The 13273-nt window shown below is 47.3% G+C and overlaps 1 protein-coding gene across 11 annotated transcripts in view; it reads left to right on the plus strand.

The window, feature by feature from the left end:
* LOC127570042 (1-acyl-sn-glycerol-3-phosphate acyltransferase gamma-like) overlaps positions 1 to 13273 on the plus strand; it is a 41793-nt gene that overhangs the window by 27482 nt on the left and 1038 nt on the right. For all 11 annotated transcript variants that reach the window (XM_052015271.1, XM_052015264.1, XM_052015266.1 and 8 more), the window contains 2 exons: positions 341 to 539; positions 13011 to 13273. The exon at positions 13011 to 13273 is cut by the window's right edge. In XM_052015271.1, the coding sequence (XP_051871231.1) occupies positions 341 to 539; positions 13011 to 13099 (288 nt within the window). In that variant the 3' untranslated portion in view covers positions 13100 to 13273. The remainder of the gene's footprint in view (positions 1 to 340; positions 540 to 13010) is intronic.

The following is a 13273-nucleotide window of genomic DNA, read 5'->3' on the forward strand; positions in this document are numbered from 1 at the left end:
CGCTGCTGTGTGCAGCTTGGCCCCCTCCCCTCAGCCCAGCGAGCTTTCCTCTGCCCCGAGTGCGACACTCCCTCTGCCCTGTGACTGGAACTGCTGCAGTTTTCCGCCTGTCAGTCGGCATGTGAGGATGCTTTGCCTTTTGAGACAGCTCTAGACCCTGCTGTCATTCCAGCTCACGCCGACTGTTCCTTCTAAGTAGGACTCCGTCCTTGGATTATTTCTCCACTTGGGAATGTGACTTGCCTTCACGGTACTGAGGGACGGGCCCCACCCCTGCTCCTCCCCAAGCTGTCTCCAGTACTGCCATGTTGAATGGGCCTGCTTTCCTCCATTTTCACAGGACGCTCTCCAGGAGCAGTACGCCAAGGAAGGCACGTTCCCCGGGCAACGGATTCAGCCTCGCCGCCGGCCGTGGCCCTTCGTCAACTGGCTCTTCTGGGTGATCGTCCTGCTGACGCCGCTCTTCAGCTTCATGATCGGAGTGTTTGCCAGCGGCTCCCCAGTCTTAATCTGCTCGTTCCTGCTGTCCGTCGGAGCAGGTAGCCTTTTAACCCCTCCTCAACCCCACTGTACAACGATGGGCGGGTTAGCGAGGAGGACACTGCCCGCAAAGGGCCGCGGAGAGGAAGTGAGTGGGCAAGAAGTTGGCAGATGGGGTGTAATGTGAGGTTCTGCACTTTGGAGGGGTGGGGGAAGATATTATTTAACCAGAGTGAGATTTTAATATTGCAGTAAAAAGGGGTCAGGGAGTCACAGTACGGGTGGTTCTGCTATAATGTGCATTTCCAAAAGGTGAATTGGCTATAATGTGATTAATGGATTAGGAAGCACTTTGTATTACACAGGCAGCATTGGTTGTAGCGTGATCGGGGAAAACCTGTTTAAATCTCTGCTTTGAAGGCAACTACAGCCTGTTCTGCTGTAACGGAGACACAGGAGACTGCAGAGGCTGGAATCTGGAGCAACACACAAGATGCTGGAGGAACTCAGCGGGTCAGGCAGCATCTGTGGCGGTAAATGGACAGTCGACGTTTCAGGTTGAGACTGTTCACTCAGATGAAGGGTCTCGACCTGAAACATTGTCCATTTCTCCCCACAGATGCTGCCTGACCTGCCGAGTTCCTCCAGTGCTTTCTGTGTTGCTCTGTTCTGCTATAACGTGACTTTCTATAACGGTGTAACTATCCATTATAGCAGAACTACCTGCATGTGAAGCACAAAAAGTCAGCAGGTACAGCAAGTAATTAGGGAAGCTAATGCAATGTTGACCTTTATTAAAAGGGGCATGGAGTAGGGAAGCTTTGATACAACTTTACAGTGAACTGGTGAGACCACATCTGCAGTATTGTGCCCAGGTTTGGACTCCCTGTTTAAGGAAGGTTGTGCGTGTGTTGGAGGCAGTGCAGAGAAGGATCACTGGGTTGATTCCTGGAATGATGTGTGAAGAAAGGTTGGGTAGACTATGTTCATTCGAGTTTAGAATGAGAGGTAATCTTGCTGAAATCGATTGTGGGGGGGATTGACAGGGTGGGTGCTGAGACAATGTTCCTCCTAGTCGGAGTACCTAGAACTAGTGGGCTGTTTCAGACAGACGAGGAGGAATTTCTTCTCCGAAGGTTGTGACTCTGGAGTTTTCCAGCTTTCTGTGGAGGCAGAGTCATTGAATATCTTCAAGGCAGAGACTGACAGATATTTGAACTGCAAGGGAGTCGCGGGGCATGGGGAGAGTGGAGGCAAAGATTTGATCAGCCATGATCCTATTGAATGGTGGAGTAGGGTTGAGGGGCTGAATGGCCTAGCCCGGCTTCTGTTTCTTGTGCTCTTGTCTCCATCTCAATACTGAGGGAACCTGTGCTGAAATGACAAGCAGACGGGGCATTATATGGTGTGATGAGTTAATGGAGGAAGGTGTATTGGATAACAGTGTGGTATATTAATCGGGAGAGTATTACATGGGTAACCTGCATACGTCAAAGTCGAGTTTATTTTCATCTGCGCAAGTCCGTGTGTGCACAGGTGCAATGAAAAACTTACTTGCAGCAGCATCACAGGCACAGAGCATCAGAGATGCAACATTCATAAGAAAATCATAAATTAAGCATTATACAAAAAAGAACACAATTAGAACAACAACACAGTCCACTGTAGTGCAAAGAGATCAGTTCTTCTGTTTAGAGTCATGTCACGAAACAAGACAAGAACTCGCCCTGTGAAAATGTTCACCTGGAGGACGGCTCATTTCTAACGGTGGAGCAGAGACTCTTAGATAGCCACATGAATGATAGAAAAATAGGGGGCTATGTGGGAGGGAAGGATTAGATAGATCTTAGAGCAGGATAAAATGTCAGCACAACATTGTGGGCTGAAGGGCCTGTACTGTGTGTGCTGTAGTGTTCTATGTTCTAAGAATCTGTCCAGTGGTTTAGGATCGAAGCTCAGCGGGTAAAGTAGTAAATGTACAGTGGGAAGTCCTGGGAGAGGAGTGGGTTGCCGTACAGACTGGATACATTGGCACTCAGAACTGGAGCTCTCCTGCACACTGAAGACACGAGGTCACCAGTGATGAAGGAGTTGTGATCTATTTCCATGGTCGTGCACCTGCTGCCTTTGCCTTTCTCAGTGGCTGTAGGTTTGGGATGTGCTTTTGAAGAAGCTTTAGTGCGTTGCTACTGTGCCTTTTGTTGATGGCACACACTACAGTCCCAGTGTGTTGACTGTGGAGGGAGTGAATGTTGGGATCGTAGGTGGAATGCCAAAGGGGCTGCTTTGTTTGGGGTGGTGTTGAGCATCTGGAGTTATTGGAGCTGCCCAGACCAGCACTGAGTACTTGGACACACTCTGAACATTCCCATCCAGATGCATTACAGCTTTGTACAGCAACTGCTCTGTCCAGGACTGCAAGAAATTGCAGAGAGTTGTGGACACAGCTCGGTACATCACGGAAACCAGCCTCCCCTCCATGAACTCTGTCTACACTTCCCACTGCCTCGGGAAAGCAGCCAACATAATCAAAGACCCCTCCCACCCAGTCGTTCTCTCTCCTTCCCCCTTCTATTAGGCAGAAGATACAAGAGCTTGAAAACACACACCACCAACAGCTTCTATCCTGCTGTTATCAGACTCTTGTACGATGGAGATGAACTTTTGATCTCTCAATCGACCTCGTCATGGCCCTTGCACCTTATTGTCTGCCTGCACTGCACTTTCTCTGTAACTGTAACACTATATTCTGCATTCTGTGTCTTTTTCCTTTCATACTACCTCGATGTACTTGTGTATGGAATGATCTGTCTGGATGGTCCACAAACAAAAGCTTTAGTATCTTGGTACGTGTGACAATAATAAACCAATAACCAGATGGTGGGAAGACTTCAGAAAGGCTTCGGGATGTCAGGATTCATCACAGGATACCCAGCCTCTGACCTGCTCTTGTACCCCTGGTATTAATGTGGTCAGTTCAGTTGTTTCTGGCCAGTGGTGACCCCCAAGATGTTGATGGCCTGGAACTTGAAAATGGTAGTATCATTGAATATCAAGAATAGGTGGTTAGGCTGTCTTGTTGGAGGCGATCATTGCCCGGCACTTGTGCAATGGGAAAGTTTTTGCCAATTCTCAGCCCGTGCCTGAATGCTGTTGAGGTCTGCTTCATCTGCTGTGGAGTTGCAGATAGAATTGAACATTGTGCTGTCATGAGCAGATGTTCCCACGTCTTGCATTGAGGGAAATGTTAAAGGGGCATCTGAAGATGGTTGGAGCTGGGACACTGATCCAAGGAACTCCTGCAACATTGTCCAGAAGCCAAGAAGAGTGAATTAGTGCAAGGCAGCCAATGGAGTTTCCCCTTGATGCCAGCTTTACCAGGGCACCTTGATGCCACACTGTCAAATCTGCCAAGAGCTGTCACTCACCCCGCTTTGGAATTTGTTGCTCGTCTATATTTTGACAAGCGCTGCGATGGGGTTTGGATCGGGGTGGTCCTTGCAAAACCCAAACCCTTCATCTGTGAACACTTAGTGCTGGCGGATACCACTGTCGACAGCAACTTTCATCACTCTGGTGAATGAGTAGATGGTAAAAATCCAGCTTGGTCAGTCCCTATGAAGGGTCTCAACCCAAAATGTCGACTGTTTATTCCCCTCTGCGGATGCTGCCCGACCTGCTGAGTTCCTCCCAGCGTTTTGTGTGTGTTGCTCCAGATTCCAGCATCTGCAGAATCTCTGGTGTCTCAACACGGATTTGTCCTGCTCCCTGTGGACAGGATGTTCTTGGGGAATTTTCCATAAGATTTTGTAGATGCCTGTGCTGTAACTGTAGTGGAGCAGCTTGGCTGGAGGTGTAGCATATTCTAGAGCACAAGTCTTGAATACTACAACTGCGAGATAGTTTTGTCAGTTTGCCACATCCAGTGTTCAGAGCTATTTGTTGATATCACTTGATGTGAATTGAATTGACGAAGCTGGCTTCTGTGATTGTGGGGATCTCAGTAGAAGAACGATCCACTCGACATTTCGGGGGGCCACGGTCGTGAATGCCTTGCCTCGGCACTGTTGCTTGTGCTGTATCTATAAGCATTGGCTCTCAGACCTCTGAGAACCTCCCTTGCCTGGTGGAGTAAAACTGATCATCTGAATAGAACAACTCAAACTTTAAAAGTTTATTTAAAAATAAAGAAACTACAAGAAATCAGCTACAGTAAAACTCTGACAATCCAACACCTTTGGGATTTTAGTGGTGCTGGACAAGTAGATTTTCCAGATTACTGGATATTACTTCTGCCAAATCCTCAACACTGCTGTTATTTTTATTGAACCAGTGAATCTAAAGGGAGCGGGAAGCCGAAGCCCAGTGAATTTAAAGAGCAGGAACCCAGTGAGTTTCAGTTTGCTCCAGACCAACAAGCGAGCCAAATCCTGAACTATTAACATTTCCCAATAATCTGATATCACGTTACTAGAGTTGTGCTGTAATATATTTAATATAAATTTCAAATAATTAAAATTGAGTTTATTGTCACACACACAAGTATGGTGAGGTACAGTACAATGAAAAACTTGCAGCAGATTCAGACAACACAATATAAATGAAACAAGACAGTGAAGAAAACAAAATGCAAGAAAGAAATGCAGTTGGAGACAAGTCCATGGTAATGCAAGAATATCACAAATTACAAAAGTTGTCCAGTATAAATACTGCAAAATAGGATGCACTGGCAGTCACTGTTCACTCATCCTCTTTCAACGTTTACCCTTAACTGTAACTCCAACTCACACGTGTTTCTCTCTCTCACTGACCGCCAGCTTGTTCCTGTCCATACAGGGGATTGATTCTGTCCTGCCCCTTGCAGGTTGCTGTAATCATGCCCCCAAATGCCCAGTTTTATAATACAAAAATTGCACCTGTGTTGATTAACCTCACCCTCTTTAGTGCCACCCGTGTCCAAGTCCATATCGTGAACATTATTTTTCATACAAAAGTTATTTTGATGAGGAAGAGCTCTGAGATCAGCACCTTTTCATAAAAAAAAATTCTTTCTGCAGTGATCACTTATCAGTTTGGCAATTCTGTGGACAGTCCCTGTAAATTATTTATTGCTGTTGCTGCTTACATGACCTCAATAACTAACTGGGCCATAACCTAAGGACACAACTCTTGTCGAAGGATTTATCTCAAAGTGAACTCCAATTCCCTAATTGATCCCACTGAGGAGTATGTCTGAAGTTCTGCAAGTCACACCTCACTGTCTTTATTTCCCACAGTGCATGTTGGATGACATCAAGCTCAGTCAGTAGTTTAGTGAGTTAACTAGGTTAATACTTAACTGAGCCAGCGTTTAACTGCCCATCCCCAGTTTCTCTTGAGAAGGTGGTGGTGAACTGCCACCTTGAACCACTGCAGTCCTTGAGGTGGGTATATCCACCATGCTGTGTGTAGGGGGGAGTTCCAGGATTTTGGCCCAGCGACGGTGAAGGAATGGCGATATATTTCCAAGTCAGGATTTCATTTGCACATTTAAGATATTCCAGGTGTAAACAAGACAATTAATCAGATGTGTCAATACTCATTTCCTTTCCTTGGTACAAGGACAGTAGGATTCCACATCCATTAGTGCTCTGAGTCCGTTCAGTACAAAACACCAGCTCTGCAACTGGTCACATCAGATTATTCCATGGGCAAGAGGTTTTCCATGCTAAACTGGATGTGCGTTTGTGATGACGAGAGGAAGTCTCAGCCCTACCCCTCGTTGTATAATTGGAAGCTTTAGGAAGCAGTCGTACAACCTTCATAAAGCTGCTGTGTTAACTGTTGCTTGGCTATAAAATATTCTTTAATTTTCAACAAAATGTTCTTAACCCCCACTTTTGCTTTTTAATTCACTATATTATCATTAAATCTATGATAACTCCTCCTGTTATATTACTTCCCATGGCTGTATCATTAATCCAACTCTGGATCCAGTCCTTGTGGACACTGTCACTAATAGTAAGTGAAGTGTTCTCTCTTTCCACGTCTGTAAACTCACTTCCCAAATTTCCACAAATCCACTGTGTATCCCCAAAAATCTTTAAATACTTAGATGCCATGTTTTGTCTGAGAACCTTTGGGTTTTTCACACCAGTTTAACCACATCATTCGGGTCAGATTCAAAATGACTGGAACGTGTCAGACCCAGTGCTAACGTCTGATTTACTGTGGGCAGGATTGTGACACTGACTTTTCACTGTTTCAGCTATTGTAAGCTGCTGACAATTGGTATAGAACGGTACAGCACAATACAGGCCCTTTGGCCCACAATGTTGCGCCGACCTTTAAACCTCACCTAAGACCATCTAACCCCTTCCTCCCTCATATCCCTCTATTTTAAATTCCTCCATGTGCTTATCTAGCAATCTCTTGAATTTGACCAATGTGCTGCGTCCACCACCGCCCCAGGCAGTGCATTCCATGCCCCAACCACTCTCTGGGTAAAAAACCTTCCTCTGATATCTCCCTTGAACTTCCCACCCATTACTTTAAAGCCACGCCCTCTTGTATTGAGCATTGGTGCCCTGGGACAGAGGTGCTGGCTGTCCACTCTATCTATTCCTCTTAATATTTTATACACCTCTATCATGTCTCCTCTCATCCTCCTTCTCTCCAAAGAGTAAAGCCCTAGCTCCCTTAGTCTCTCCTCATAATGCATACTCTCTAAACCAGGCAGCATCCTGGTAAATCTCCTCTGCACCCTTTCCAACGCTTCCACATCCTTCCTATAATGAGGTGACCAGAACTGGACACAGTACTCCAAGTGTGGTCTAACCAGAGTTTTGTAGAGCTGCATCATTACCTCGTGGCCCTTAAGCTGGATCCCTTGACTCATGAAAGCTAACATCCCATAAGCTTTCTTAACTACCCTATCCACCTGTGAGGCAACTTTCAGGGATCTGTGGATATGGACCCCCAGGTCCCTCTGCTCCTCCACACTACCCGGAATCCTGCCATTAACTTTGTACTGTTCCTTGGAGTATGCAGGACAAGTTTTTCACTGTACCTCGGTACAAGCGACAATAATAAACCAATACCAATCCCTGGGTGATTCAGGAGAGCATTTTACACACACATTTGTCTCCTTTATGTAACTGCTGTTACTTGTGCTGAAGCTGAATTTCCCCTTTCCCAGAGGCAGCTGTGGCTGCTAAACACACGCAGGAGGTACTGCTCTGCAGCACATTCCCCCATTCCAGCCGCTCTCTGAGCAGCAATCACAGTCTCACTCCACACAGTTCCTGCAGCGATAAAAGGAAAATCAAGGTTTACTCTGTGCTGGCATGTTCATAAGATCTGGGCTGTGAACATCTGGTGCTTAAAGGAGTTGATTATTTACAAGGTTTGCATGTGCGACTTCTCAGGTCATAGTCACACAGCACAGAAACAGGCCTCTCCACCCACAGATTCAGTGCTAACCCATTCACACTAATTCTACCCAAACCCATTTTATTATCGCACAGTCCCATCAACTCCCCCCACCTCTCCCACACCCTTCCAACTAGATTCTACCACCCACCTTCAGGGGCAATTTACAGTGGCTAATTCACTCACTGATCAGAAGCTCTCACAGTCACGGGGAGAACGTGCAAACTCCACACAGACAGTGCTGGAGATCGGGATTGAGCCTGGGTTGCTGGTGCCGTCAGGCAGTGGCTCTGCTAGCTGTGCTGCTCTGCCCCTTCCCTGGCACGTAGCATGCATGTAGTCCTGTGTTGTAGTTGGTACCTTGTGTAGGTAGGTCTGATGTTGCTCCTCAGTGAACCAGGGCGAACTGTAAAGGGGACCTGAGGGAAAGCCTTTTCACCCAGGGGGTGGTGTGTGTATGGAACAAGCTGCCAAAGGAAGCTGGGCGCAGCTGACGGTCCATAGCACCTCTTTGGTGCCCAGTCAATCAAGTATTGGTTTATTATTGTCACTTTTACCGAGGTACAGTGAAAAACTTGTCTTGCAAACCGATCATACAGGTCAATTCATTACACAGTGCAGTTACATTGAGTTAGTACAGAGTGCATTGATGTAGTACAGGTAAAAACAATAACAGTACAGAGTAAAGTGTCACAGCTACAGAGAAAGTGCAGTGCAATAAGGTGCAAGGTCACAACAAGGTAGATCATGAGGTCAGAGTCCATCTTATCGTATAAGGGAACCGTTCAATAGTCTTATCACAGTGGGGTAGAAGCTGCCCTTGTCTGGTGGTACGTGCCCTCAGGCTCCTGTATCTTCTACCCAATGGAAGAGGAGAGAAGAGAGAATGACCCGGGTGGATGAGGTCAAGTACATGCTGATAAGTGGAAGTAACACTTGCGCCACAAATGCCAGGCAATGGCCATCAACAACAAAGCCTAACCACCTACCTTTGACATTCAGTGACATTTTCATTGCCAAGTTACCCCACCATCAATGTTCTGGAGGTCACCATTGACCAGAGATTCAACCTGATCAGTCACATAAGTACTGCGGTCACAAAAGCAGGTCAGGGGTTGGGGTTTTACGTGACAATGATTCTCCCTCTGACTCCCCAAGGGCTTTCCATCTTTTGCAAGAAAGAAAAGATATGGAGGCTTTGGAGAGGGTGCGGGAGAGGTTCAACAGAGTGTTACCAGGATGGGTAGAAGAGGTTGGACAAACGTGGGTTGTTTTCTCTGGATCGTTGGAGGCTGAGGGGAGACCTGATAGAGGTTTATAAATTGAGAGGCGTAGATAGGGTAGAGAGTCAGAGTCTGTTCCCAGGGTAGAAGTGTCAAATACTAGAGGGCACAGGTGTAAAGTGATAAGGAGGAAGGTTTAACGGAGATGTGCAAAATAAGTTTTTTTATGCAGAGAGTGGTGGGTGCCTGGAACGGGCTGCAGGGGAGGGTGGTGAGGGCAGATACGACAGCAATGTTTATGAAGCATTTGGACAGGCACATGAACGGGCAGGGACTGGTGGGATATGGACCATGTGCAGGCAGATGGGATTAGTAGATTGGTATCTGGTCAGCACAGACATTGTGGGCCGAAGGGCCTGTTCCTGTGCTGTACTGTTCTACGTTCTAAGTCAGGAGTGTGATGGAACACTCTCCACCTGCCCTGATCAGTGCAGGTCCGTCAGCTCTGTGCTGAACACCACGTACAATAATGCAGCCCGCTTGATCAGCACTCCACCAATGGACCGTGGTGGATTGGGCACCATCTACAACACGCACTGTGGTTACTCACCCAGGCTACTCCAACACCAGCTCCCAAACCCACCACTTCTACCACCAACAGCGTCAAGGCCAGCAGACAGAATTGTACAGCACGGAAACAGGCCCTTCGGCCCAACTGGTCCATGCCAACCAAGATGCCCATCTAAACTAGTCCCATTTGCCAGCATTTGGCCCATAACCTTCTAAACCTTTCCTATCCATGTACGTGTCCGACTGTCTTTTAAATGTTGTTATTGTACCTGCCTCAACCACTCCCTCTGGCAGCTCATTCCACATACTGACCACCTTCTGGGTGAAAAGTTGCCCCTCGGGTTCATATTAAATCTCTCCCCTCTCACCCTAAACCTCTGCCCTCTCGTTCTTGACTCCCCATCCCTGGGACAAAGACCGAGTGCCTTCACCCTGCTATGCCCCTTGTGATTTTATACACCTCTGTGACATCACCCCTCATTCTCCTACGCTCCAGTGAATAAAGTCCTGGCCTGCCCAACCTCTCTCCATAACTCAGTTCCTTGAGTCCTGGCAACATCCTTGTAAATCTTTTCTGCACTCTTTCCAGCTTAATGGCATCTCTCCTATAGCAGGGCGACCAAAACTGAACACAATATTCCAAATGCAGCCTCACCAATGACTTGTACAACTGCAACATAACATCCCAGCCTCTGTACTCCATGTCCTGACTAATGATGCCAAAAGCCTTCTTCACCACCCTGTCTACCTGCGACACCATGTTGTTGACCACGTTGATGTTTGGGAACACCATCACCTGCAAGATCCCCTCCAAGTCACAAGCTATCCTGACTTGGGAAAAATATCAAGGGATCTCCCTCCTCAGTAGCAGTATGGGAGCACTTTCACCAGTTGGACTGCAGTGGTTCCTGAATTATAACCACCTTCTCGGGAAGTTGGGGATGAGGAATAAGTGTTGGCCTTGCCAGCAATACCCACCTACCGTACAATGAATTAAAACCAAAAACAGGCCTGATAAAGTGGCAAAATAGAGTAAAGGATGTGGCTGCGCTGGAGAGAGTGCAGAGGAGATTCGCCGGGACTGGAGGAGTTTAGTTACGGGGAGAGGCTGGACGGGCTGGGACTGTTTTCCCTGGAGCGAAGGAGGCTGAGGGCTGACCTGAGAGAGCTACATAAGATTATGAGAGGCAGAGATAGGGTGGATAGTCAGTCTTTGTCCCATGATAAAGAGCATCAAAAACAAGGGCATAGGTTACAGGTGAGTGGGAGGAGTTTTAAAGGGGATCTGAGAGGAAAGACTGTATACAGAGTGTGGAAGGGGGGTGTGGAGTCAGATGCAATCACTATGTTTTAGATACGTTTAGGCAGACACTTAAATAGACAAGGTATAGAAGTATACGGTCCTAATGCGGGCAGGTGGGATCCGAGTAGACAGGCAGAAAGGTCAGTATGGACGTGGTGGACCGAAGGGCCTGTTTCTGTGCTGTCCTGCTCTAGGACTCTATGAGCAACATTCGGTGCTGTGGCAGCCGTGTTGATGTGGAGTTGAAAAGGGCAGAAAGGGCGTGGGAGAGCACGGGTTCTCAGACTGAAGGAGTGAATGGCGCTGTTCCCAAGGGACGGGGATGCAGGCCACTGCCCTGACATCAGTGGTCTCCCCTTGTGTACATGGGACACAATTTCAAAATTGTTGGTGACAAACTTTGCTAAAAAGAACGAGAACTGGAATTAACTAAAAGATGCAACTTTAAGAGGTAGAGGAGCAGACGGTGTACGCGTGCACACGCACACACGCACACACACACACACACTGTGTCCGAAATGCGGGAGCTGTTTCAAAAGGCCTTTCAGGATGCTTGTCTTTATAACTACGTTAAACCTCCATTCAGCAGCTCGCTGATGGAGAATGGGGTCCAGTTATGGGCACACACTTCGGGAAGGGTTGCATGCCAACAGACTAGAGTGGGCTCAGGGCTCAGGGAGGGGTTGATAGAACCACGATTGGTCTTGGCAGGACGGAGAATCTGATCCAGTGTCAGCTGAGGACAGGAGCAGTGGGATTGGCAACAGAGGAGGACAGTGAAGCATTTGGAGAGAAATTCATGATGAAAAGCACAGGAATGGGGTTTAATGGACTGCTTTATTGAGCAAATATAGACACAGTTGATTGATTACCCAGCTTTTATAGATCCTTGTGTGTGAAACTGTGCAGCGATCCCAAGTAATCCCAAAGTCAAAGTCGAGTTTATTGTCATCTGCACAAGTCCATGTGTGCACAGGTGCAATGAAAAACTTAATAGCAGCAGCATCACAGGCACACAGCATCAGATAAGCAGCATTCACAAGAAAAACATAAATTATACACAATTTTTTTAACAAGAGAGAACATAATTAGAATTTTGAAAAATAAAGTCCATTGTAGCAGAGAGTGGTCCCAGTGTTGCTATACTGAGGTAGTGATTAGGGTTGTGCCGGTTGGTTCAAGAACCGAATGGTTGGAGGGAAGTAGCTGTTCCTGAACCTGGTGGTTTGGGACTTCAGGCTTCTGTACCTCCTGCCCGATGGGAGCTGCGAGAAGATGGCACGGCCCGGATGGTGGGGACCTTAGATGTTGCTTTCTTGAGGCGGCGGCTCCTGTAGATACTACTGATGGTGGAGATAACAAGCCTGGTTGGTGTGAGCACCCTCATCGGAACCACCGTTGAAAGTGATTAGTGGTATCTGCTCTCGGTGTCTGGATTAATTCCTCGGTTCTTCCTGATAATTCACCTGTCTCTTCAGCCAACTGTGGCAATTGTGTGCAGTTCTGGTCACCCCATTATAGGAAGGGTGTGGAGGCTTTGGAAAGAGTGCAGAAGAGGCTGCTGCCTGGATTAGTGGATATGAGCTGTAAGGAGAGGTTGGACAGGCTTGGGTCATTTTCTGTGGAGTGTCAGAGACTAGAGGAGGGCCGATGGAAGTTTATAATATTATCAGAGGCATAAATGGGGTAGACAGAATCTTTTTCCCAGGGCAGAAATATCAAATACTAGAGGACATGCATTCAAGGTGAGAAGGACAAAGTTTAAAGGAAATGAGTGGGGCAAGTTTTTTTACACAGAGAGCGGTGGGTGCCTGTAATGTGGGGGTGGAGGCAGATACGATAGTGCCCTTGAAGAGGCTGTTAGACAGACACATGAATGTGCAGGGATATGGATCACGTGCAGGCAAAAAGAGATTTAGTTTAATTCTGCATTGTGTTCGGCACAGACGCGGTGGGCCGAAGGGCCTGTTCCTGTGCTGTACTGTTGTATGTGACTTCACCCCTTCCTTTCCCTGCTTTCACAGCTTCGTTCTGTGTGCGCCGGCTGATCGGAGTGACCGAGATTGGAAAAGGGTCGAGCTACGGAAACCAGGAGTTCAAGAAGAGGATGTAGACATATTAACAAAGACCTGCAAGCTGCTTACCGAAATAACTCTGTGACTCTAGGAACGTCCTGCTCTCCTCAACTGACAGTAACTAACTAGCAACTGGAGCCAAGAATGGGCCATTCCACAGTCTGCTGGGAGAGAGCGACCATCCTGAACCACACAGTCCACCCTAACCCCAC

Source organism: Pristis pectinata, chromosome 4, assembly GCF_009764475.1.
Source record: "Pristis pectinata isolate sPriPec2 chromosome 4, sPriPec2.1.pri, whole genome shotgun sequence".
Classification (NCBI taxonomy): domain Eukaryota; kingdom Metazoa; phylum Chordata; class Chondrichthyes; order Rhinopristiformes; family Pristidae; genus Pristis; species Pristis pectinata.